The 26,270-nt window shown below is 42.5% G+C and overlaps 1 protein-coding gene across 7 annotated transcripts in view; it reads left to right on the top strand.

Moving 5' to 3' along the window:
• The window catches only part of SLC4A7 (solute carrier family 4 member 7), a 110,813-nt gene continuing 84,543 nt past the window's right edge, over positions 1-26,270 (top strand). The window contains exon 1 of one of the 7 annotated variants that reach the window (XM_033212852.1): positions 1-333. In XM_033212852.1, coding sequence (XP_033068743.1) covers positions 286-333 — 48 coding nt within the window. In that variant the 5' untranslated portion in view covers positions 1-285. Of the gene's footprint in view, positions 346-26,270 lie in introns of all 7 variants that reach the window. The other 6 variants (XM_033212857.1, XM_033212856.1, XM_033212854.1 and 3 more) reach the window with 6 other exon arrangements.

The following is a 26,270-nucleotide window of genomic DNA, read 5'->3' as shown; positions in this document are numbered from 1 at the left end:
CTCCTTCCCGCTCGGTCCTTCGGTTCGCTCAGTTCTAGCTCCAGGTTCCACGCCGCGGCCTCGCTCTTCTGCGAGAGCCAGCCCAGCGGTCGCAGCGCGCACACGCACGCCCCGCGTCTCCAGCGCCCGGCGCCCGGCTCTCCCCACGCGCGCACACCTCGCGCACGGACGCACCCACGTTTCTCCTCGCGCGCCGGGGGCTCGGCGGCGGCGGCGGCAGCGGCAGAAGCAGGCAGACCGCGCGGGGAAGTACCGTAGGGGCCGTCACGGGCTGGCCGGCCGGCCATGGAGGCTGATGGGGCCGGCGAGCAGATGAGACCGCTACTCACCCGGGTAACGAGCAGGGTGAGGGCGCCGCGGCGGTGGGGCTCCTCGGCGGGGGGAGGGCGCGGGGCGAGGCAGACAAAGGCGGGGGGCGCGGCGGCCGTCGCGGCTCGGCCACCCAGTCCCAGGCCCGTCGCCCCTCCACCTCTCGGCGGCCGGCGCGCCTCGCCCGTCCCCTTTGTGTGGCGGCCTGGGGCGCGGGTGCGAGGGGGCCGGCGGCTGCGCCCGGGAGGCCCAAGTCGGGGCGGCCGGAGGCGCGCCGCGGGCATCCTCTGCGCGGCTCATGCGGGACCCCGACATCCCCGCAGAGGCCGCCTGTGACCCCGACCATCCATCCCTTCCCTCAGTGCTCGCCTCCCCTGTTTCTCAGCGCGCGCCCCAGGCGGGGTCCTGGTTCCGGTTGCTTTGGCGCAGGAGTTTCAGATTAGCCCTCGAAAACCTTTCTTTCTTCTTCTAAGGAGGACGGCGGCTCCACCTGCCTCTAGCCCCAGGCAGGTGGTTGAATCTTTCCCCCTCTTTCCGAGTGTCCCCTCCCGCCCCGCGGTGCGCTTTGTTCGGTGAGTTCTCCGGCCGCGTGGACTGGCCGCGCTCCTTCCCGGCCAAGGCTGTTTCGCTGTTGCCTGCCGGGTCCGCCTTCTCCACTGCCTGGAACCCGGGGAGTATCCTCCTGCCGCAGGCCAAGTAGAAGGAGGAGGGTGTCCTGAACTGTCTGGTGCTCCTTCTCTAACTCATCTAGCAAAATTGCGTTTCCTACTGAGACTGGCTTTGGCTTCAGGGTTAGAAGGGAATGGGGATGGACTTAAGGCCGGTGTTCCCATTTGTGATGATGGGTGAATGGCCCATGCTCAAGAAGCGGACTTCCTGCTTTCATTAGAGCACATGCGTCTGTCCCCGCCGTTGTCTCTCCTTTCCAAGTTCGTGACTCAAAGGAGATGGAAGTATTCTAAATTTTCCTACTTCTAATTTTTACTATGCAACCAGCAAAGGCGGGAAGGTTGCAGGGAGAATTGGTCTTTCACAAGTAAGAGAAAAATTACTTCTATGTTTTTATTCAAGAGTTGTCTTTAAAACTGCCTGCCGGCTTTCCCTTTTAACTTTCAGGATTATTGTTAAGGTTATGGAAAGTAGTCATTCACTAGTTCAGTACTTCATATAAGTCCTCTAACAGAGGAAAACTCAGTCACCAGACAGTGAAGTCATCTAGCAGTGTTTATTGGAAGATCATTCACAGTGATGGTAATAGAATACTGCAAACTCATCCTAAATAATCTGTAATTATTATTATTATTATTATTATTATTATGTTGGGACAGAGTCTCGCACTGTCGCCCAGGCTGGAGTGCAGTGGTGCGATCTCGGCTCACTGCAACCTCCGCCTCCCGGGTTCAAGCCATTCTTCCGCCTCAGCCTCCGGAGTAGCAGGGATTACAGGCACGCACCGCCACACCCAGCTAATTTTTTGTATTTTTAGTAGAGTCGGGGTTTCGCCATGTTGCCCAGACTGGTCTGGAACTCCCGACCTCAGGCAGTCCGCCTGCCTCCTTCGGCCTCCCAAAGTGCTAGGATTACAGGCGTGAGCTACCTCGCCAGGTCTTCTGTAATTCTTTGTGTTGCCTTTGAATAAACTGTTTTATAGCACTTTCTCTGTGTGTTTCAAGTGTGATGTTGTCTGTTCTTAATTTCAGTTGAGCAGTAAAGTGCATTGAGTTTTCACAGAGCTGGGTAGAAACTATAGTGTGTTCTCAAGTATTGCCTGCCTAGCTAGTAGAGGAAGCATATGATAAGGCCATTGCCCTCCAAATTATTCATTCATTGTAATAACACTTATTTGGACTAGTATTTATGCTATTTAGACTGTTATTTACACTATTTTTTTTTTTTTTTTGAGACGGAGTCTCGCTCTGTGGCCCAGGCTGCAGTGCAGTGGCCAGATCTCAGCTCACTGCAAGCTCCGCCTCCCGGGTTCAGGCCATTCTCCTGCCTCAGGCTCCCGAGTAGCTGGGACTACAGGCGCCTGCCACCTCGCCCGGCTAGTTTTTTTTTTTGTATTTTTTAGTAGAGATGGGGTTTCACCGTGTTAGCCAGGATAGTCTCGATCTCCTGACCTCGTGATCCGCCCGTCTCGGCCTCCCAAAGTGCTGGGATTACAGGCGTGAGCCACCGCGCCCGGCCTTCTATTTACACTATTTACTGTAGTGTCCAACAAGGCAGAGCCAACGCCATCCTAATATTTATTTTATATATATATATATATATTTTTTTTTTGAGACGGAGTCTCGCTCTGTCGCCCGGGCTGGAGTGCAGTGGCCGGATCTCAGCTCACTGCAGGCTCCGCCTCCCGGGTTTACGCCATTCTCCTGCCTCAGCTTCCGGAGTAGCTGGGACTAGAGGCGCCCGCCACCTCGCCCGGCTAGTTGTTTGTATTTTTTTAGTGGAGACGGGGTTTCACCGTGTTAGCCAGGATGGTCTCGATTTCCTGACCTCGTGATCCGCTCGTCTCGGCCTCCCAAAGTGCTGGGATTACAGGCTTGAGCCACCGCGCCCGGCCTATTTATATATTTTTGAGACGGAGTTTTGCTCTGTCGCCCAGGCTGGAGTGCAATGGCCTGATCTTGCCTCACTGCAACCTCCGCCTCCCGGGTTCAAGTGATTCTTCTGCCTCAGCCTCCCGAGTAGCTGGGATTACAGGCATGTGCCACCACACCTGGCTAATTTTGTATTTTTAGTAGACACGGTATTTCACTGTTGGTTAGGCTGGTCTCGAACTCCTGACCTCATGTGATCCACCAACCTCAGCCTCACAGAGTGCTGGGATTACAGGCGTAAGCCGTGGCACCCGACCCAGCTCTATCCTGATAAAAGTGATATTTGAGTTGGGAGACAGATGACAAAGGAATTATTAAACACTGCTGTTGGTGGCGTGGTAGGGGAGCACTTTAGGAGGGTAAACCTCCTAAGTCTTTGAAAAGATAAGGCTTGGCTACAGTTAACATATATAAATCAATAATAGAAATCAAATACAGTAAACTAGCATATAGTCTAAGAATAGAATGGGAGAATAGTAAAGCTGTAGGTTGAACTGACTTGAAAACAGGAAAGAGGAACTATTGGCGTTGGTAAAATCTTCACTCACCCAGTTTTGGTAAATGAAAGTCACAAAAGTGAGAGATTGTGATATTCATCAGTCATAATTCTAACTTGCAGCAGACTACTCAGCAGCCAAAAAAGTAGAACAAATTAATATTCATAAAATCCCATCTTAGATTTGTAATTATGCAAAAAAATGTGGAATAGATTGGTGGCAGTTTATATTACTCTGAAATTGGAGCCCATCTGTTTCATAGTTTAGCCTCTATGGTTTCTTCTGCTCCTAAAATTCTATAATTTTCACTGATCAGGGTGTTGGGATAGAGAGAGGAAAGTCATTAATCTTGAAAAAATGTAACTTGTCTTTTGCTTTTGCTATAGAGCCTCATAATTGTAAACCTCACTTGGAATTGATTTGTCAGTCTTTGTTGTAGTTGTCAGTCTTATTTTCCAATATAGGTTAAATCCTATTATAAATAGCATAGTTTAGAAGGTTTCTAAGTTTTAGCAGGTAATATACTTTCTTCTAAGCAGTGCATGATTTAACACAATTCTGATACCACTTACGTTTTGGGACCATGATATTTTTCCATGATTTTGTTATGATTTTATTCATTTTTTTTTTTTTTTTTTTTTTTTTTTTTTTTGTTGAGACGGAGTTTCGCTCTGTCGCCCAGGCTGGAGTGCAGTGGCCGGATCTCAGCTCACTGCAAGCTCTGCCTCCCGGGTTTACGCCATTCTCCTGCCTCAGCCTCCCGAGTAGCTGGGACTACAGGCGCCCGCCACCTCGCCCGCTAGTTTTCTGTATTTTTTTTAGTAGAGACGGGGTTTCACCGTGTTAGCCAGGGTGGTCTTGATCTCCTGACCTCGTGATCCGCCCGTCTCGGCCTCCCAAAGTGCTGGGATTACAGGCTTGAGCCACCGCGCCCGGCCGATTTTATTCATTTTGCACATATTTATTAAATATCTTTTAGGTGCTAGGTAATGGGGATATAGTCAAACAAGGTAGACAGAATCTTGCCTTTGCTGAGTTTATTTTGGCATATGGTGTGAATACAGTGATGGTATTTACATTTCTGCTTTCCATTTGTGAGTGCCAGTTAAAACATTTCATGAGTCTGTAAGAAATTAAAAAAAAAAAAAAGTCATTAGAATAAATGACAGACAACCCAGTATGAATTCAGTACTGATTAGCAAATGGAAGTGTTTTTTGTGGGTCTGTAAGTAGGCATTCTCTTTGAGGAACTGCAGATAGGTATTGATACTAGGTATAGATACAGCACCCTAGGAATAGTATCAGGATTTCAATTACCCTTTTGCCTTATTCTAAGTATCTTTGGGCCACAATCCATGGAGTTGTAATAAAGGGAGAGAACAAATCTGAAACTGTAGGACAAGGCTGGGTGCTGTGGCTCATGCCTGTAACCCTTGTACTTTGGGAGGCTGAAGTGGGAGGATCACTTGAGCCTAGGGGGTTCAAGACCAGCCTGGGCAACATAGTGGGACCCTGTCTCTACAAAACATAATTTCCCAGGTGTGTTGGTGCTTGCCTGTAGTCCCAACTACTTGGGAGGCCGAGGCAGGAGGATCACTTGAGCCTGGCAAGTTGAGGCTGCAGTGAGCTGTGATTATGCCATTGCGCTACAGCCTGGGTGACAGAGTGAAGCCCTGTCTCAATAAAAGATGAAACAAAGCTGTAGGACATTGATGAATTGTTTTACCTGGTAATTGAGACTGGGAAGTACACAAGTTTTCTTCTAAGAGCTTAGAGAATTTTGTTACATTAAACTGTTGTTGTTTGAATAGGTTAGAATACAGAGCCAAAGTAACCTGGTATTGGAGGAACCTGGTATATTATTTTAGTGGTATGTGGTATGCTAACCAATATATTCTAAAACTTTGCTAGTTATAATTGTCAACATCCTGTAATGGGTTGTTTTCTTCCTCTTTTCCTCCCCCTCCTTCTTACTGTATCTTACCACAAATATGATCTTAAAGTGGATAGGATCTGCAACTGACTAAACTGTGTGGGCCATTTAGGCGCTTACAGATATTTCCATAGGGTTAATGTTAAAGATTAGTTACAGATCAATGTAACTTTTGATTTATACTATAGTTTCTTGATGATTACGATTTCCTCTGTAGCTCTCAGTTTTTATGCATACAGTATTTTTAGTTTTGCAATGAGCATGTACATTCTAGTTTACAGTGAATTTTACTTCTATTTTCATTTAGCAGGCAATGTTGTGTATTTTGTTGCATTTTTGCAGTTTGGGAAAATTTAGGATTATTTGCAATTGTAATGGTGACAAATCATAAGAGGTCTATGGTTGACATAGTGTTATGGTAGTGTTTGGCAGTACTGCTGTTGACAATCTTCCCTAAGGCAGAGGGCTAGCTGATTAGAGTAGACTAGGTTGCCTAAATTAGTGACTCTTTCCTTCCATGGACTAGACATTTTCAAATGACTCTTAAAAGAAGAGAGTGACCTAATACTTCTTTTTTTTTGTTGAGGCAGGGTCTCATCCTTAGGGTTGCCCAGGCTGAAGTGCAGTGGCACCATCATGGCTCATTGCAGCCCCGACTTCCCGGGCTCACGTGATCCTCCCACCTCAGCCTCTGGAGTAGCTGGGAATACAGGCACACCACCACGTCTGGCTAATTTTTTGTATTTTTAGTAGAGGCAGGGTTTCAACATCTTGCGCAGGCTGATGTCGAACTCCTTGGCTCAAGCGATCCACCCTCCTCCACCCTGCAAAGTGCTGGGATTATAGGCGTGAGCCACTACACCTTGCCGACACATCTTTTCAGTCCTTGGTTTAGAAAGTTAATGTGTTTATGATATAGATTTGCATTTTATCTGGAGCTAATATGCCAATACAGACAGGTTCTAATTTGGCGTTTCTCTTTTTTTTCTGAGACAGGGTCTCTGTCACACAAGCTGGAGTGCAGTGGTGCAATCTTGACTCACGGCAACTTCCGCCTTCCGGGTTCACGAGATTCTTGTGCCTCATCCTCCCCAGCAGCTGGGATTACAGGGATGTGCCACCATGCTCCCATCTCTTTCTCTCTCTCTCTCTTTTTTTTTTTTGTGTTTTTAGTAGAGACAGGGTTTCACTATGTTGGCCAGGCTGGTCTTGAACTCCTGACCTCAGATGATCCATCTGCCCCGACCTCCCAAAGTGCTAGCATTACAAGTGTGAGCCACTGCGCCTGGCCTAGTTTGTTGGTTTTAAGCAGATTTTCAGATTTCTTCCAAAGAGGATGTTTTAAAACTTAAGCCATTTTAGTGAGTGTACTTAAGCAGTTTTCAGTATCAAGGGGTTAAAGCACAGTCCACTATTAATAGTGAAATAGGGAAGATGTTTTAATGTTGTTGGTTTTTTATTTTTTATTTTTATTTTTTGAGGTGGGGTCTCGCTCTTTTGCCCAGGAGTGCAGTGTTGCGATCTTGGCTCACTGCAACCTCCTTCTCCTCGACCCGGGTTCAAGCGATTCTCCTGCCTCAGCCTCCCAAGTAGCTGGAATTACAGGTGCATGCCACCACACCTGGCTAATTTTTGTATTTTTAGTAGAGACAGGGTTTCACCATGTTGGCCAGGCTGGTCTCGAACTCCTGATCTCAGGTGATCCGCCCACCTCAGCCTTCCAAAGTGCTGGGATTACAGGTGTGAGCCACCGTGCCCTGCCTGCTTTAATGTTTTAAATGACCTTTTTTTTCCCCTCACTTTTCAGAGAATTTTATGTGAACTAGTGTCATGTGTTCTAATTCTCTTCACACACATCTTAAGGGCAGTAGAGAAGTTGTCTTCTCCCTCTCTCTGGATTCCATGACTGTATTGCTTCTTTTCAGTCAGATTTCCCAATTTGCAAAAGCTGTCGAATTGTGTATCTTTTCTGATTAGGAACATGAGAAGTGGTTATACTTTTGACAGTAGATTCACACTTGAAAGATGCCTCTTTTGTTTCATTACAGAAAGGAGTGTGGAATGGTTTTTCAAAAGAGCATGAAGGCGGGCTCGTGAGCCAAGATCGCTCCACTGCTCTCCAGCCTGCCGAGACTCCATCTCCAAAAAAATAAAAGGCTCTGAGAAATCTTATAATAAATAAAGACATTAAACTTTGATGGGGAGAGATTGCAGCTTAATATTATATGGTATTGCCAAACAGAGATCTTTGATTATTCCAGCCTAATGAGAAACAAGAGAAGGGGACGAGCAGTTGTTTGGTATCAACCATGGGTTCAGATCTTAACTTAGCCTCCAATGGTAGGGCCTGGAAATTTTTAGAAAATCTCTTTCTGCCCGTGAGTTCACATCTTTAACACAGAGATAATAGTAAGTGATTAAATGAGAGACCTAATACAATGCATTGTTCAGAGCAGGCTTTCTCTAAAAAGTTACCTGTTAACTAACTTGCCACACCACAAAGGACAAAATCATAAATCTTACATTAGGATTTGCATAAATGCAAGAAACATGACATTCCTCCTGCCCAGTGTTAGGATTAGAAGAAGAGTATGGTAGAACCTTCAGGGGAGTTTCATTATTTCTTTTGAGGGGCTAGAATAATGCTGAAGTTATTAATTCAGACTTGGCTGTAGTTGTTTCCTTCTATTTTTAAAAGGTTTTATTACGTAAGTTTTGTGAATTAAGTTGCTAATGCTATAGAAATTAAGTATCTGGAATTTGCCTCTCTGCCTCCAGATTCCCTGATGGCTGGAGATAGAGTTTTCCTGGGTCATTCATTGCTAAATTCTCAATTAAGTCTAGCCTAGGGTCTAACACATTGAACAAATATATTTGTTCAATGGATGAATGTTAGGATGATGTTATTAGTCTGTTATCACACCGCTATAAAGAACTACCTGAGACTGGGTAATTTATGAAGGAAAGAGGTTTAATTGACTCACAGGTCTGCAGGCTGTACAGGAAGCATGGCTAGGAGGACTCAGGAAACAAACATGGCAGAAGGGGAAGTATGCAAGCCTTCACATGGCGGCAGGAGAGAGAGAAGTGGGAAGTGCTACACACTCTCAAACAACCAGATCTCATGAGAGCTAATGAGAACAACAAGGGGGACATCTGCCCCCATGATTCAGTCACCTCCCACCAGGCTCTTTCTTCAACATGAGGGGATTACAGTTTGACATGAGATTTGGTTGGGGACACAGAGCGAAATGATAGTAGATGATACCATGACTCAATAAGATTTGAAATTGAATATACTGCTAGTTAATTGTTTAGTCAAGTAATACGTTATATGACTTTTATTTATGGTATTAACCATTAAGAAAAAGGATGCTTCTTTGCTTGATACAACTGCCAGTAGAAGAGAATGTTTCTTGCCTTGGTTCCTTGAGTGAGTAAATGCAGTAAATGCAAGTTGGATTGATTCCAAAGAGTACATAACATTTTTTAAACCTGAAAGAAATTTTTTTTTTTTTTTGAGACGGAGTCTCACTCTGTCGCCCGGGCTGGAGTGCAGTGGCCGGATCTCAGCTCACTGCAAGCTCCGCCTCCCGGGTTTACGCCATTCTCCTGCCTCAGCCTCCCGAGTAGCTGGGACTACAGGCGCCCGCCACCCTGCCCGGCTAGTTTTTTGTATTTTTTAGTAGAGACGGGGTTTCACCGTGTTAGCCAGGATGCTCTCGATCTCCTGACCTCGTGATCCGCCCGTCTCGGCCTCCCAAAGTGCTGGGATTACAGGCTTGAGCCACCGCGCCCGGCCAACCTGAAAGAAAATTTTAGGCAAGTGAATATTAAGCACCATTAAAATGAAAATTTTATGAAAATTTATCCTATTTTCACCACTTTTAAATAAATTCACATTTATTGTTGGAAAACTAGGTATTTTGCTTAAATCTTAATACTCGTGTGATTTTGCTTTATGAAAAACAGTGACTTGATATATATGATTATAAAACCACCAATGACAAGCAATTTCAGATTCTAGATGTCAGCTGTTATATGTATTGGTTTGAAATAATGCTATACTATTCTTTAGAATTATTACTTACATAATATAATTTTTTTTGTTCATCTGCTTTTAATTTTGTGATTTTGAGGTTTGTGAACCCTCTTCCTTCCTGGACTCTGCCTCCCTAACTTGCCAATCCATGCATAAATGTTTATACAGGTGCTGTAATTAGCCAATGCACTGACTCAGTAGAGTCCTTTCAGTAATATTTTGTCTTTATTTTTGTTTTGTTCATAATTATTCCCAAATGACCTTAATTATAAAATGTCCAAGAGAAACTTCCTTATCCATTTTTGCATAGGCCATTAGCAGTATCCTTGGAATAAGATTTTGTTCTAAGCCTGTTTGTATCTGGGGAAGTTGGTCATTTGTTAGGAATAAGGGATTCATTCAGTCTAAAATTGGCCTTCATTTGTCCTTTCATTTTATCTGATTGAGCCAATTTATTCAGTAATAGGAAATTCAGTAAATACTCATAGGCTCTAACCCTCACTTTCAAAACCAGGTAAAATTTGGAGGTGGCTTAACCTAGATGTAACAAGTACATGTTTGGATTTCAGATATACCTGGGTTCCCTATTTCTAATCTGCCACTTAGGTGGCTTTGGGCAACTGACATCTTTGAATCTCACTTTTCTCATTTGCAAATTGGAATTACTATATTAAACTTATCTCATAGGGCTCGTCTTAGGATCAGGTAGAATACTGTGTATAAAATACTAAATGTGCCTCTTGGAAACTTGCTATTTAATAATCAGCCTGTGTTCCTATGGAGTGTCCTACATAATAAAATTCTAAAAGTTTGTGTACAGAATGAGGAAAGAGAAAAAAAATCTTGATTATCCTTAAACCCCTGGTATTTAGATATTCTAGATAACTCTGTGGGTAGGGATTTGATTTTTTTTGTTGTTGTTGTTGTTTGTTTTTTTTTTTTTTTGAGACGGAGTCTCACTCTGTTGCCCAGAGTGCAGTGGTGCAATCTTGGCTCACTGCAACCTCCACCTCCCAGGTTTAAGCGATTGTCCTGCCTTGGCCTCCCAAGTAGCTGGGATTACAGGTGTGCGCCATCATGCCTGGCTAATTTTTTTGTATTTTTAGTAGAAATGGGGTTTCACCATGTTGGCCAGGCAGGTCTCCAACTCCTGACCACAAGTGATCTGGCCAAGTGCTGGGATTATAGGAGTGAGCCACCGCGCCTGGCCTGATACTGGTTTATTGCCTAAAGCTTCACATTTTAAAGGATATGACATGTTGACAAAAATGTTTAAAAGCCTAATTAAAGCATAATATAATTATCTTCTTTTATTTATTTTGAGACAGAGCCTCACACTGTCTCCTGGAGTCACTGTCTCCAGGAGTCTGGTACTGTCGCACAAGCTGGAGTGCAATGGCGTGATCTCGTTTGCCTCCTGGGTTCAAGTGTTTCTCCTGCCTCAGCCTCCCAAGTAGATGGGATTACAGGTGCCTGCCACCATGCTGGGCTAATTTTTTGTATTTTTAGTAGAGACTAGGTTTAACTATGTTGGCCAGGCTGGTCTCAAACTCCTGACCTCTTGATCCGCCCTCCTCAGCCTCCCAAAGTGCTGGGATTACCTTTAAATGTTTTAAAACATTTTGACAAAATATTTAAAATGTGATATATCTCTCCTTTTAAAAATAGAGTACTGTCACTAGCTTTAGACTGTTTTTAAAACTTACCCTGTGTTTAACTGTTTTATCATTGAATTTCTTATCTGCTGTAGACTTGTTACTGATAACAAAATCACAGTTATTTAATGGGGATGATGATGGAGGCCTCTGTTATCTCACTTATTTACTCTCTGAGACACAAATTTTACTTCCTAAGACTGCTTTCTGATTATTGGCTTGTTGTAGACAGTTTAATTCTGTCTTGATGAGATCTTTCTGTATCTTTTTGATAATGTTAGACTTTCAAAATTTAGTGTACAGAGTATAGAAAGAGAGCTTAGCATAGTGTTTGGCCAAATAGGCATAAGATAGTTTCTAGTTGTTATTCTGTTGAGGCAGGATGATAATAAATTATACTTTATAAAGGGTTCATAGTCATAGTTTCATCTTAAATTTACCATTTATATATTTTTTCTATAATATGAAATAATTACCATGAATTTTTTTGGGTAAAGTGATAATCTTCTAAATTTTGATTTGTGTACACATACAATTTGTGCACATACACACTTTGTCATTTTATATATGTGTTTGGATCATTAGATAACTTTAAGATGTTTAGGAATTTCCAGAATAACTATGTAGTATTGAATTTTGTTGGGTTAATATACTCAATCTGCCTTTTTTTTTTTTTTTTTTTTGAGATGGGGGTCTCACTCTGTCACCCAGGCTGGAGTGCTGGTATGATCTCGGTTCACTACAGCCTCCACCCACCCTCCCGGCTCAAACAATCCTCCTACCTCAGCCTCCCGAGTAGCTGGGACTATAGGCGTGCACCACCACACTTGGCTAATTTTTTGTATTTTTGGTTTTGCCATGTTGCCCAGGCTGGTCTCGAACTCCTGAGCTCAAGTGATCCGCCTACCTCAGCCTTCCAAAGTGTTGTGATTATGGGTGTGAGCCTGACCATAAGCTGCCTTTCTATTTTACAAAAATGTGATTTCTCAAAGGAGTCATTAAAGTAGGAATTTTAAAGTAATTCAACTTGTTTTAAAGAGCTGGTCGTATATGTACTGACTTTATTAATTGCATTTTTTTTTTTAAGAGATGAGGTCTTGCTATCTTGCATAGGCGAGATTGTGGTGGTTATTCACAGGTATAATCATAGTGCACAGGAGCCTTGAACTCCTGGGCTCAAGTGGTCCTCTGGCCTCAGCCTCCCAAGTAGCTGAAACTAATAGTGCGTACACACACACCATGCCCAGCTTATCAATTTTTGAGATAGATATTTTCTTCTATTTTTTAAGCTGATTCTAATCTTTTTTTTTTTTTTTTTTTTCTGGAGACAGACTCTCCCTCTGTCCTGTCGCCCAGGCTGGAGTGCAGTGGCGTGATCTGGGCTCACTGCAACCTCCGCCTCCCAGATTCAAGCGATTCCCCTGCCTCAGCCTCCTGAGTAGCTGGGATTATTAGCTTGCGCTACCACACCCAGCTAAATTTTTGTATTTTTAGTATAGATGGGGTTTCGCCATGTTGGCCAGGCTGGTCTCAAACTGCTAACCTCAGGTGATCCTCCCGCCTTGGCCTGCCAAAGTGCTGGGATTATAGGCATCAGCCACTGTGCCCAGCCTGATTCAGTTCTTTTTTGAAAAGCAATTTCGATAGAGGTAAGATACAAATAGAAATTGTTTCATTGATTAGAAATTAAAACAGTATTTTAATATGATTCCATAGCAAAGTATAGGCCCATTGGAATGTGAATTCGTATTGCAGGTGTGATGTCAAGAGGTGGGAGATGAGGTCGTAAAGGGAGTGGAGGAAATTATTTTTAGATTAAATTTCATCATTTCAGATCACGGCTGAAAATGCAAATTATACACTATATCACTGCATTCAGTTTATTTAATTTTATTTTTATTTCTACATATATTTTTATTTATATGTATATATTTTGAGACAGAGTCTCATTCTGTCACCCAGGCTGGAGTGCAGTGATGCAACCTGTACACATAGGGTTTCGCCATGTTGGCCAGGTTGGTCTCGAACATCTGACCTCAGGTGATCGGCCTGCTTTGTCCTCCCAAAGTGCTGGGATTACAGGCGTGCGTTGCTGCAACCAGCTGCATTCAATTTAAAAAAGACATTTTAAAATTTAATATCTTGTCACTGACTTAAGCTCATGTATTCAATTTTTATATAATTTATTTGCTATCATTTGCTAATTGAATTGGTTTAGCAATAAATGGCTTAAAAGGTTAAGAAATGGGTATTGACTGGATTAGCACTGAGGGATTGTTTTATACCATGCCAGTGCTTTCTTTGTTATGGTTGTGAGATGTGAACGGTGAGGGGCAGTTTGAGATTGTAATTTGGTAGCAGTGAATTTCAGACGGGGGATTGCTGCCTCTCTGCTAATCTAGAATAAATAGCTGATTGGAGGAGTAAATACTGTTCATTGAGAAGATTTTCATATAAAGCCAGAATGGTAATATTTTCAGCTTTTTCGATCGGCCTCACAGGAATGGCATATCAAGTGTAGAAGATGAGCACTGGTTGACAAATTTTTGTTGGGCCTGTTGGTTAGGAGTCATTTACTGTTTAATGCCTTCAATCACTCAAATGTCAAAGATTTTGCTTTAGTTTGTCATCTGAAACAAAGTAACATGAACCACAGTTTATAAAATGCAGGCCTGGGACCTGTAATGGAAATTTTATTACTCACTTTGTTGATGGTGTATTAAAGCTTCAAATTTGAAACTGGGCGCAGTGGCTCACGCCTGTAATCCCAGCACTTTGGGAGGCCAAGGCGAGCGGATCACCTGAGGTTGGGAGTTCGAGACCAGCCTGACCAACATGGAGAAACCCCATCTCTACTAAAAGTACAAAATGAGCTGGGCATGGTGTTGCATGCCTGTAATCCCAGTTACCCAGGAGGCGGAGGTTGTGGTGAACCAAGATTGCCCCATTGCACTCCAGCCTGGGCAACAAGAGTGAAACTCTGTCTCAAAAACCAAAAAAAAAGCTTCAAATTTGCCCCCTTCACCTTGTTCTCCAAGCAGAATAGCTGTGGGGCTGAAATCCCGACTAGCCTCTGCCTGCTTTAATGTAGTTATTGTTAAATAAAATTCAGGAAGGATATACCCCAAATACTCATTTTCTGAATCTGTTCCTTGCTGCAGATTGAATCTTTTCCAAACTGCAGACTGTGACTTACTAATAATTTGTAAAAACAATTTAGTGGATTATGTGTTAGAAAAGAAAGGAAAAGAATAGAGAATAGTGAGCCACCACGCCCCACCCCTAGTATTTCATTGAATGCTTATATTGTACAAGAAACGTTTCTAAACTATATTCATTACATGCAACATCTTGTTTAATTTTTTTTTTAGCCTATCATTTGTATAAGTATTGTTGTTACCCCATTATACAGATGAGGAAACAGATCCAGTGAGACCAAGTAATCTACCCAGCCTAGTAAGTGAAGAGCCAGGATTTCAATTTAGGCAGTCTTACTAGATCTAGAACCTACATTATTACAATTACTATTAATTTCTTCCTAGAGCCATGTTGTCTAGGCTGGAGTACAGTGGCTATTAACAGGTGGCTTCATAGCACAGTGCAGCTCTAACTCCTGGGCTCAAGCAATCCTCCACCTCAGTCTCTTGACTAAGTGTGACAGGTCAGCTTAGATCATATATTGTCTTCAGCCAAAATAAATTGGTTGACAAATTGAATTGCATGTTTATGTACAGTTTTTCAGTATCTAGTCTTAATTTTATCCTAATATAATATAATTTGTGGAGATAATTTTTTGGATTATGTCATTAATTAGAAGCTGTTGTCAAACAGGTATAGATTGTTTTAATCTCTTAATAAGAATTTATAAGGCTGGTCTTGGTGGCTCATGCCTGTAATCCCAACACTTTGGGAGGCCGAGGCGGGCGGATCACTTGAGGTCAGGAGTTCAAGACCAGCCTGGCCAACATGGCGAAAAATCATCTCTACTAAAAATACAAAAGTTAGCTTAGCTGGGTGTGGTGGCATGCACCTGTAATCCCAGCTACTTGGGAGGCTGAGGCAGGAGAATCTTTTGAACCTGAGAGGATTTTATTTACATATAAAATGCCCATCTGAATACTACTCTACTATGTCCTAAATTTGGCTAATATAAAAATGAAATATTTAATAGTACTTTGCTTTGATAATTGTTTTTCTGAATGAAATTAAATGTACAGCTTTCTTAAAGCAACTACTAGAGAAGTTTTTTCAAACTCAGAATTTCTTTGCCTTTAGAGTCATTCTCTTAACCATAACCATAGCAAGAGAGAGAAATTCCATGGTTCTAATCATAACCACTAGATGGTGATCTTATATATTGGTGAAGCCTAAATTTTAGTGGTGTTAAAATACTGAAATGGTTGCCCAAATTAAGCAATGTGAACTCAGCAGTGCTATTTAGCAGTATGAAAGGAGTGGACTGGCTGTACTCCTTACTGAAACATATGTTTTATTTATTTATTTATTTTTAATTAGTTTTATTTTTATTTTTATTTTTTTTGAGACGGAGTCTTGCTCTGTCGCCCGGGCTGGAGTGCAGTGGCCGGATCTCAGCTCACTGCAAGCTCCGTCCCCGGGTTTACGCCATTCTCCTGCCTCAGCCTCCCGAGTAGCTGGGACTACAGGCACCAGCCACCTCGCCCGGCTAGCTTTTTGTATTTTTTAGTAGAGACGGGGTTTCACCGTGTTAGCCAGGATGGTCTCAAACTCCTGACCTCGTGATCCGCCCGTCTCGGCCTCCCAAAGTGCTGGGATTACAGGCTTGAGCCACCGCGCCCGGCCTGAAACATATGTTTTAAAGTGAGACAGGTTTCCATTTGTTTTATGGGATTTCTCCTTCCTCTTTTCTTGTTGACATTTATGCTGCTTATTGCTGTGATTTCAGTTTTATTAGCTGTTATTGAATTGCTAGCAAAGTGTTTTAAAATAATGAAGTGAAAATTTTTGTGATTGATTTAATTATGTTTTACTTACAATTCCATAAATAAGGCATATGAGTAAAATTATATGTAGTTTAATATAGGGGGAGGTATGTGGCCTAGTGGAATGAACATGGGCTCTTTGAAATCAGATACCCCTGATTTGAATAATGATCAGCTGTGTTACCATAAGGAGTTTTTGTGAGAATTAAAAATAATGTTTGTAAGTGGCCCAGTGAAAAGTGCATTGTCCCTGGAGGTGGGACATGATTTTAAATTATATCTTACCCAAGCTGAAGCAATGGGACCTTGAGAAAATTATTTAACTTTTCTGAGTCTCAAGTTTCTTTCACATATTTGGGAGAGTAATACTTGCTCCTAAAATTGTTTAGTGTAAGACTATTATAAAAGCTAGTAACAACCACAGTGTATGACTGTGGAATACTAAATAAAATGAACTTCCTTACCCATCCATTATTAATGGAGATTATTCTTCCCAAACTTTTATTTCTAAAGAGTTTAGGAAAATATAAAGAAAATAAAACAATTTTGTTTTTTTTTTTCCTTGAAACGGAGTCTTGCTCTTTTGCCCAGGCTGGAATGCAATGGTGCGATCTTGGCTCACTGTAACCGCTGCCTCCCAGGTTCAAGCAATTCTCCTGTCTCTGCCTCCCTAGTAGCTGGGACTACAGGCGCACACCACCATGCTGGGCTAATTTTGGTATTTTTTTTATGGAGATGGCTAATTTTGGTATTTTTTTATAGAGACAGGGCTTTGTCATATTGGCCAGGCTGGTCTCGAACTGCTGACCGCAGGTGATCCACCTGCCTCAGCCTCCCAAAATGCTAGGATTGCAGGCGTGAACCACCGCACCCGTCCAAGAAAGTAAAAATTTTAAAGAATTTAAACATATATTCTCATAATTAAAATTGTGCACCTTAATGTACCCCCCCTTTTCTGTCATATAAAGAGAAACATGGGCCCCTGCTTTGTCAGCAGTATCATTTCATCTAATTACATTCCTGTATTACATTCCTATACAGAAAAAGTAATTTCCCATCTGTGAAGGAACTTAAATGGATACCACATATGCTTTCTTAATCACTTTAATTCCTGTACAGTTTTCTACCTAATTTAAAATTTCTTGGTTTCCCCCCACCCTTTGGCCGATTGAAATTCACAATTAGAAATTTAAGCTATGTAGTATTTCTTTTTCTTGAATTTAAGATTTCAAAAAATCAGTTAATTTGGTTATATAATTTAATGACTGTAAAGCAGTAAAAATGTTAGTATTTTAATTAATTTATTTACTGTGCCTATCAGTTTTTGGAAAATGGGAAAATGGTTACGAAAATTTTGAACCATCTTCTGTAGGTAGCTGACCTTGTGAAATGTTTTTTCAAAAATGTTCCTTGCTTTTTTATTGAAGTTGTATCTACTTAAAACAAGAATTGATTGTAGGTTTGTTTTTTATTATTACTATTTTTTTTGAGACAGAGTCTTGCTTCTGTTGCCCGGGCTTGGAGTGCAGTGGCGCCATCTCGATTCACTGTAAACTCCACCTCCTGGGTTCAAGCTGTTCTCGTGGCTCAGCCTCCTGGGTGGCCGGGATTACAGGCACGCCTGGATAATTTTCGTGTTTTTGGTAGAGACCAGCGTTCCGCCATGTTGTCCTGGCTGGTCTCAAACCCCTGAGCTCAAGCAATCCGCCCGCCTTGGCCTCCCAAAATGCTGGTATTGTAGAAAAAACCAGGTTTTTGTCACACGGCCTGGAAAGATTAGGCACACAGATACCTTGAAAGGTGAGGGGTTACGAATTTATTGGGCGAAAAAGAAAGAACAACACAGCAAAGTGAAATGGAGTCCTGGCTAACAGACTGTTCATCTCACCAATTGGATTTCAGGTTGCTATCCCGGAACAGGAGGGGCCAGGTTTTTCCCCCCACTTCAAATGGCGCGAACTTTTCGCGGTTCCACCCCATCCCCCATCCTCCCAGTCCTCGTAGATTATTTTGGGAGCTCTTTTTACTTGACTGTCTCACTAGGATTACAGACATTAGCCACCGCGCCGGACTGGCTGGCTTGCTTTTTTTTTTTTTGTTTTTTGAGACGGAGTCCTGCGCTGTTGCACAGGCTGGAGTGCAGTGGTGCGATCTCGCCTCACTGCAACCTCTGCCTCCCAGGTTCAAGCAATTCTCCTGCCTCACCCACCCTCCTGAGTAGCTGGGATTATAGGTGCCCGCCACCACGCCTGGCTAATTTTTGTATTTTTAGTGGAGATAGGGGTTTGCCATGTTTGCCAGGCTGGTCTTGAACTCCTGACCTCTGCCTTGGCATTCCAAAATGCTGGGATTACTGGTGTGAGCTACCGCCCCCTGCCTTGATTGTAGTTTTGAAGAACGGAATAAAATGTCACTATTTCACCCGTAATGAATTATCAGTTATATTAAATGTTATATTGAATTAGATCTTTAATATATTAAGAAAAACATTTGTTGAAACAGACTATTTGTGTTCAAATAAACACAAACTCACAAATGGGTTTTATCCTTAGGAAAACATGAAAATGTGATATTAAAAAACTACAGCATGTTTTCTTTCTTTTTTTTTTTTGAGAGGAGTCTCGCTCTGCCGCCCAGGCTGGAGTGCAGTGGCCGAATCTCAGCTCACTGCAAGCTCCGCCTCCCGGGTTTACGCCATTCTCCTGCCTCAGCCTCCCAAGTAGCTGGGACTACAGGCGCCCGCCTCGTCGCCCGGCTAGTTTTTTGTATTTTTTAGTAGAGACGGGGTTTCACCGTGTTAGCCAGGATGGTCTCGATCTCCTGACCTCGTGATCCGCCCGTCTCGGCCTCCCAAAGTGCTGGGATTACAGGCTTGAGCCGCTGCGCCCGGCTTTACAGCATGTTTTCTTTTTTTTTTTTTTTTTTTTTTGAGAGGGAGTCTTGCTCCCAGGCTGGAGTGCAGTGGCACAATCTCTACTCACTAGCTTCCGCTTCCTGGGTTCAAGCGATTCTCGTGTCTCCGCCTTCCAAGTAGCTGGGATAACAGGCACGCCTGGTTAATTTTCGTGTTTTTGGTAGAGACTAGGGTTTCACTATGTTGCCCAGGCTGGCTCTCAAACCCCTGAGCTCAAGCAATCAGCCCGCCTTGGCCTCCCAAAGTGCTGGTGTTGTAGATAGGACAGGGAAAGATTAGGCAGGCAGACCTTTTGAAAGGTGAGGGGTTATGAACTTAATAGGCGAAAAGAACACAGCAAAGTGAGATGGAGTCCTGCTAACAGGCTGTCCAGCTCACCAATTGAATTTCAGGTTACTATCCCGGAACAGGAGGAGTCAGGCTCTTCCCCGCTGCAAATGGGAACAGGAGTAGAGGGGTCAGGCTCTTCCCCCCTGAAAATGGCGCGAACTTCCGCGGCTCCACCCCATCCTCAGCCTCCCAGTGCGCAGGCAACTCGTATATTTTCTTGGGAGCCATTTTGATTTGGCTGTCTCACTAGGATTACATATATTAGCCACCACATTGGGCTTGCTTACTTGCTTTTTTTGTTTTTCTTTTTGTTGAGGTGGAGTTTCACTCTTGTTGCCCAGGCTGGAGTGCGGTGGTGCGATCTCGGGTCACTGCAACTGCCACCACGTCCAGCTAATTTCTGTATTTTTTTTTTTTTAAGAGACGGAGTCTCGCTCTGTCACCGAGGCTGGAGTGCAGCGGCGCCATCTCAGCTCACTGCAAGCTCCGCCTCCCGGGTTCAAGCTATTTTCCTGCCCCAGCCTCTTGAGTAGCTGGGCTACAGGCGCCCGCCACCACGCCTGGCTAATTTATTTTTCGTGTTTTTAGTAGAGACGGGGTTTCATGGTGTTAGCTAGGATGGTCTGGATCTCCTGACCTCGTGATCCGCCCGCCTCGGCCTCCCAAAGTGCTGGGATTACAGGCGTGAGCCAGTGCGCCTGGCCCTAATTTTTGTATTTTTAGTAGAGACGGGGTTTCACCATCTTGGCCAGGCTGGTCTCTACTCCTAACCTCAGGTGATCCGCCCACCTTCGCCTCCGCCTCCGCCTCCGCCTCAGCCTCGCCTCCCAAAGTGCTAGGATTACAGGCATGAGCCACTGCGCACGGGCCCTGCTTTTTTTTTTTTTTTTTTTTTTAATATTTTACCGACATCTATTGCATGGGACTTTGTAATTGTAACTCATTATTCATAGTGTACTTATAATATTCCATGGTAATCAGCCATTCCTCTGTCTTTTTGCTTTCAGATTCTTTGTTTTTGCCAGTTTGAACAGTAAACATTTTTTAAACCCAACTCGTAATCAGTTTATTACATAGTTAAGCATCTGCAGTGGTAACTTCAGCCTCAATTCCTAGTGCAGTAGTGATGGAAATAATCTGTTTAACGGTCTTGGAAGGACTCTCCAAGTCTGTGAGTTGCTTGTAGATGCTCATGTGGACGCGATCCCATGTTTTAGTACCTTCACCATTTTTCTTGTAGTGATTCTCAAAGTCTTAGGCATCTGAACTGGTCCTTTTAAGATTCTTTTCCTTTGCGCCTCTGTTCCAGCCAGCACACATCTTCAGGGATTTTACGTTGCGACTGCTTAGCATAATTCTGATTTGTCGAATCGCCACCTCTGGTTCTTTCCAGTATCTTTAGAGGCATGGCTATGGTATTGCTTCCTGACCAACTTGTTCCTCAGTGACACCAAACATCAATGACTCAAGAACATAATGTGAGTCAGGAGCAGGAGTTGGTTGACCAGAGCTCCCCAGTACCGGCGAACGTGTCTTCTTAAAAAACCCCAAATGTTCTTGACTTTATATTTTGTAGATTTTGTTTCTGTTGAGTAGATACCCAGAAGTAATATTGCTGCACCAAATGTAGGCTGAAAAATTTGTAAATGAATTCTTGCTAGCTTACTCTCCAAAGTTTTGGGTAATTTACATTCCCAAGTAGGAAGTACAAGAGTGTCTCTGTCTCCCTATCTTTACTAGTTTTAAATGTGAATTTAAAAAATTTATGGGAATAAAAAATTAAATCTCATGTATGGTCCATTACAAAAATTTGTTTTCCTAATCTAATGGGTCTTAAATTCCATTTGTTAAACATCTAGTGAGAGTGTCCCTTTAGTTGTTGGTCATTGGTATTTTTACATAAGGGAATTACTTGGTTCATACTCTTTTTTTTTTTTTTTTTGAGATGGAGTCCCGCTCTGTCGCCCAGACTGGAGTGCAGTGGCGACATCTCAGCTCACTGCAAGCTCACGCCATTCTCCCGCCGCAGCTTCCCCAGTAGCTGGGACTACGGGCGTCCGCCACTTCGCCCGGCTAGTTTTTTTTTTTGTATTTTTTAGTAGAGACGGGGTTTCACCGTGTTAGCCAGGATGGTCTCGATCTCCTGACCTCATGATCTGCCCGTCTCGGCCTCCCAAAGTGCTGGGATTACAGGCTTGAGCCACTGCGCCCGCCTTCTTTTTTTTTTTTTTTTTCCAGATAGAATCGCACTCTGTTTCCCAGGCTGGACTGCAGTGGTACAATCTTGGGTCACTACAGTCTCTGCCTCCCAGGTTCAAGTGATCCTCCCACCGCAGCCTCTCGTGTAGCCAGGACTACAGGAGCATGCCACAACGCCCGGCTAATTTTTTTTTTTTTTTTTTGATGGAGATGGTGTTTCACCATGTTGGCCAGGCTGGTCTCGAACTTCTGATCTCAAGTGATCTGCCTGCCTCGGCCTCCCAAAGTATTGGGATTACGATGTGAGCCACTGTGCCCAGCCATGGTTCATATTCTTAGTCCATTTTTGTATACCTTTTTTCCTTATCTATTCATCTTTTATTGGTTTGTTTTTTTTTTTTTTTTGTTTGTTTGTTTTTTTGTAAACGAGGTCTTTCTGTGTTGCCTAGACTGGTCTCAAAATCCTATCCTCAAGCGATCCTCCAGCATTGGTCTACCTAAATTGCAGGATTATCACCATTCCTGGCCTGTTACTGCTTAAAGAAAAGCTTTTGGTTTTAATTTATCTTGTAATTGGCTGCCTTCAAATGAATCTATTTTGTTGTTGGTTTTTGTTTTTGTTTTTGTCTTTTTTTGAGATAGAGTCTCGCTTTGTCACCCAGGCTGGAGTGCAGTGGCGTGGTCTCGGCTCACTGCAGTCTCCGCCTCCTGGGTTCAAGCAGTATTCCCTGCCAGTCTCTCAAGTAGCTGGGGTTACAGGCATGAGCCACCATGCCTGGCCAAATGAATTTTTTTGTGTGTGCTAATTGGTTGAATCTGTCATTCTAGGTACACAGTCACATCATCTGCAAATAAAGATAATTTTGTTTTTTTGTTCTGTTTTCATTACATTAGCTCCACATTCAAATTGATGGATTTTCCTATAAACAGTGAAATCCTACAGCTTACGTAACAAGTGAAATCTTTAGTATTTTACACTTTAATATATTTGCTCTTGGTATCTGGTTATAATTTTATTACTTTTGGACAGCTTCGTTTTATTTTCATTATACGTGAGTCATGTTGTAAAGGTCTACTGGCAGTCTTGAAGGAGTAATAAAAGACACACATCTAGACACATCTTGATGAAATTATTGAGCCAGAAGCGGAGAAACAAAAACCTGATGGATATTAGGCTTCTAGTCAACAGCACTAGATTCTTGAAGGCCGTGGTGCAGTACCTGAGAGAAGGTATCTATCCAAAATACGTATCGAGTCAAATTATTTTTGAACATGAAAAGATTTTCTTTATCACCCATATATTCATTGTGAAGCATATTTCTCAAGACCTTAAATGAAAATGAGAAAGGAATAATATGAGCTGAACATCACTCAGACAAATGAGGGGAAAACACTCTTGATAATAAATTAATAGGGGGATCTACTTTATTTTAATGTTTGAAATAGTCTCTTGTGAGCAGTAGGGATTTCGTGACATTGATTCAGATGGTCCAATTTTCATTCTTGGTTCTGCACTAGACAGTACGTATTTAAGTAATTCTAGTACTTCATATGCTTTTTAATATGAGTTTACAGTTTTAGAATTAACCAGAGGACACAGCTTAGAAGGCTTTATTATAAATATTGAATAGAATGTAAATGTTATGATTCTTGATACAAAAAAATATAGGCCGGGTGCTATAATCCCAGCACTTTGTGAGGCCTAGGCAGGTGGCTGTCTCTTGAGGCCGGGAGTTTGGGACCAGCCTAGCCACCGTGGAGAAGCCTGGTCTCTACTTAAAATAGAAAAATTAGCCAGGCGTGGTGGCGGACGCCTATAATCCCAGCTGCTAGGGAGGCTGAGACATGAGAATCGCTTGAACTTGGGAGGCGTACGTTGCAGTGAGCCAAGATTGTGCCACCGCACCCAGCCTGGGCGACAGAGCAAGACTCTGTCTCAAAAAAAAAAATACACACACACACACACCTGTATATATATAAATAAATAGGTGTGGAAGAGAGATTGTAAATGAAAGCATATGGGTTGTGTTAGAGAATATTCTTACTTTTCTTATTGTGGAACAGATACTGTCTAAAATTGAACTAAGATGTGAAATAAATTATTTAAAGTTATAATGGCAACTGTAGCAACTAAAAACAGTTCAAGACACAACAGAATGTGGTTATATTTCATAAGTGGAAGTGGAAATGGGAGGAATGCTTGCTTATTTGGGGGCACTTTTGTAACCTTGGATTTTTCTACCATTTACAGATTAATTTGATAAATTACTTAAAAATGTAGTTTAAGTGAAAAAACAAGTTATATATAAAACAGTAAATGTGTAATGAATGCTGTCTTTTTTGTAAGAATATATATATTTCCATTTGCATAAAAATGTTAGAAGGCTGAAAATGGAATGAAGAGACTAAGGGATCAAATGAGATGTCTGTGTATGCCTCCTATTAAATAAAATTATACTGAAAATTAATCTTTAAAGAATTAGCCAAACGAAAGCTTATTGGTTAGTTTCGTTTATTTGTTGAGTTACTTTATATTTTTATTTTATCAAATAATGTATTAAACTAAAACTAATTTACCTATTTCACCTATAAACCTTGATTTTTAAAATTTTATTGGAATATTGGTTTAGTAGTGTCCATAATAGTGTTACTTACAGTGGGAAATGTTGGAGAAGTGTTTCTTCCGTATTTTGGTGTATAATATTTTGTATTTGGGAAAGTAAAAAGTCTGTACGCGCACCTAGTTTCTTCTTCTTTTCCCTCTGAGGTTGCTTAACCTTCCCTTCCTCCCACTCAAATCCCTATGCTTATGGTTTTTATAATCCAGTGGGGGAAGAGAGGAATGGGGCAGACATGTACTTGACCAGGTGGTTAATCTCTTAAGTACTGGTGGGGAGGGCCAAGCTTTTCCACAGGAAGTATATTTCAAGAGGTCATTTTGGAATTTTTTTTTTTTTAAGATGGAATCTCACTCTGTTGCCAGGTTGGAGTGCGGTGCAGTGGCATGATCTCAGCTCACTGCACCCTCCACCTCCTGGGTTCCAGCAATTCTCTTTCCTCAGCCTCCAGAGTAGCTGGGATTACAGGCGGGCACCACCATGCCTGGCTAATTTTTGTATTTTTAGTACAGGTGCGGGGTTTCACCACGTTGGCCAGGCTGGTCTTGAACTCCTGACCTCAGGTGATCTGCCTGCCTCGGCCTCCCGGAGTCCTAGGATTACAGGCATGAGCCACCTTGCCCAGCCAGAAATTAGTTTTTAACCTGATTGTTTTCAGATATTCTTTGGGGCTTAATGTATTGAGAATTTAAAGTCATTGACTGACATACGTCTTCCTCTTGTATTTGATTCTTCAGATTTATGTTTATTTGCCAAGTATATATCACACGTAATAAGGGTGAAGATTTCAAATATGTAATTAATTATATATGTTATGTAGCTGTTGATGTTACTGGGATTTCTATTCTTGAAGAAGTTTAGAAGCCTTAGTTGTATTTGAAGTGTATGACATGTCTATCACCTGTTACCTACAGTCAGTCTCCCTATAATTTCTTATTGTGTTACTTATTTAGTGCACGTCATCAGTGAATTCTCCAGGATGAGCTGGGTAGTAAGACTTTAGCTGTGGAATATAGATATTTTTATAGAAAATATTAAATATCTATTTTGCTACCTTATAGAATTGAGGGTACCAAGAAGCAAATCTATATATACAAAGAGCACTGTGATGAAGCAGTACAAACTAATTATCTTATTAAATTTTTGCCTTTGTGTATTGCTTTAATATTCTGAATGACAAAATAATCATTCATAAAAACATTTCTGCCGCGTTCCAAGTAGAATGATTGTTTGGAGAAAAATCACTGATTAATTGCCTGAATTGTGAACTCATCTAGCTGTTATTTTCATAGAACACCGTTTTTACCTGAAAGAAAAACTGACAGACTATGGTTAATCATACGTGGGCATTTGACAGGTATTTTGTCAAAAATGAATGAAGTGAAGTTGTAACTTCAAAAAAAACAACTGGGCCGGGCGCGGTGGCTCAAGCCTGTAATCCCAGCCCTTTGGGAGGCCGAGACGGGCGGATCACGAGGTCAGGAGATCGAGACCATCCTGGCTAACACGGTGAAACCCCGTCTCTACTAAAAATACAAAAAACTAGCCGAGCGAGGTGGCGGGCGCCTGTAGTCCCAGCTGCTCGGGAGGCTGAGGCAGGAGAATGGCGTGAACTCGGGAGGCGGAGCTTGCAGTGAGCTGAGATGGCGCCACTGCACTCCAGCCTGGGCGACAGAGGAAGACTCCGTCTCAAAAAAAAAAAAAAAAAAACTGATAGTATTTTTTTTTTTTTTTGGAGACGGAGTCTCGCTCTGTCGCCCAGGCTGGAGTGCAGTGGCCGGATCTCAGCTCACTGCAAGCTCCTCCTCCCGGGTTCACGCCATTCTCCTGCCTCAGCCTCCCGAGCAGCTGGGACTACAGGCGCCCGCCACCTCGCCCGGCTAGTTTTTTGTATTTTTTAGTAGAGACGGGGTTTCACCGTGTTAGCCAGGATGGTCTCGATCTGCTGACCTCGTGATCCGCCCGTCTCGGCCTCCCAAAGTGCTGGGATTACAGGCTTGAGCCACCGCGCCTAGCCAACTGATAGTATTTTTACCCATGATAATAATTCCAGCTTTCAGGCAAAAGTTAGAATTTTGGAAAACTTTCATCTGCTAACCTGACTTTGACAGTTTCTGAATACTTAGACTTAAGAGATTGTTGGTGATATTATTAACAAGTGTGATTTAAAAAAAAATTCGATATTGTTTAATGAAATGTGACATTTGGAAAA

Source organism: Trachypithecus francoisi, unplaced genomic scaffold (genome assembly GCF_009764315.1).
Source record: "Trachypithecus francoisi isolate TF-2019V2 unplaced genomic scaffold, Tfra_2.0 Lachesis_group0, whole genome shotgun sequence".
In the NCBI taxonomy this organism is placed as follows: domain Eukaryota; kingdom Metazoa; phylum Chordata; class Mammalia; order Primates; family Cercopithecidae; genus Trachypithecus; species Trachypithecus francoisi.
Note: the sequence above shows the minus strand (reverse complement) of the source record. Positions and strands in the feature narration are given on the sequence as shown.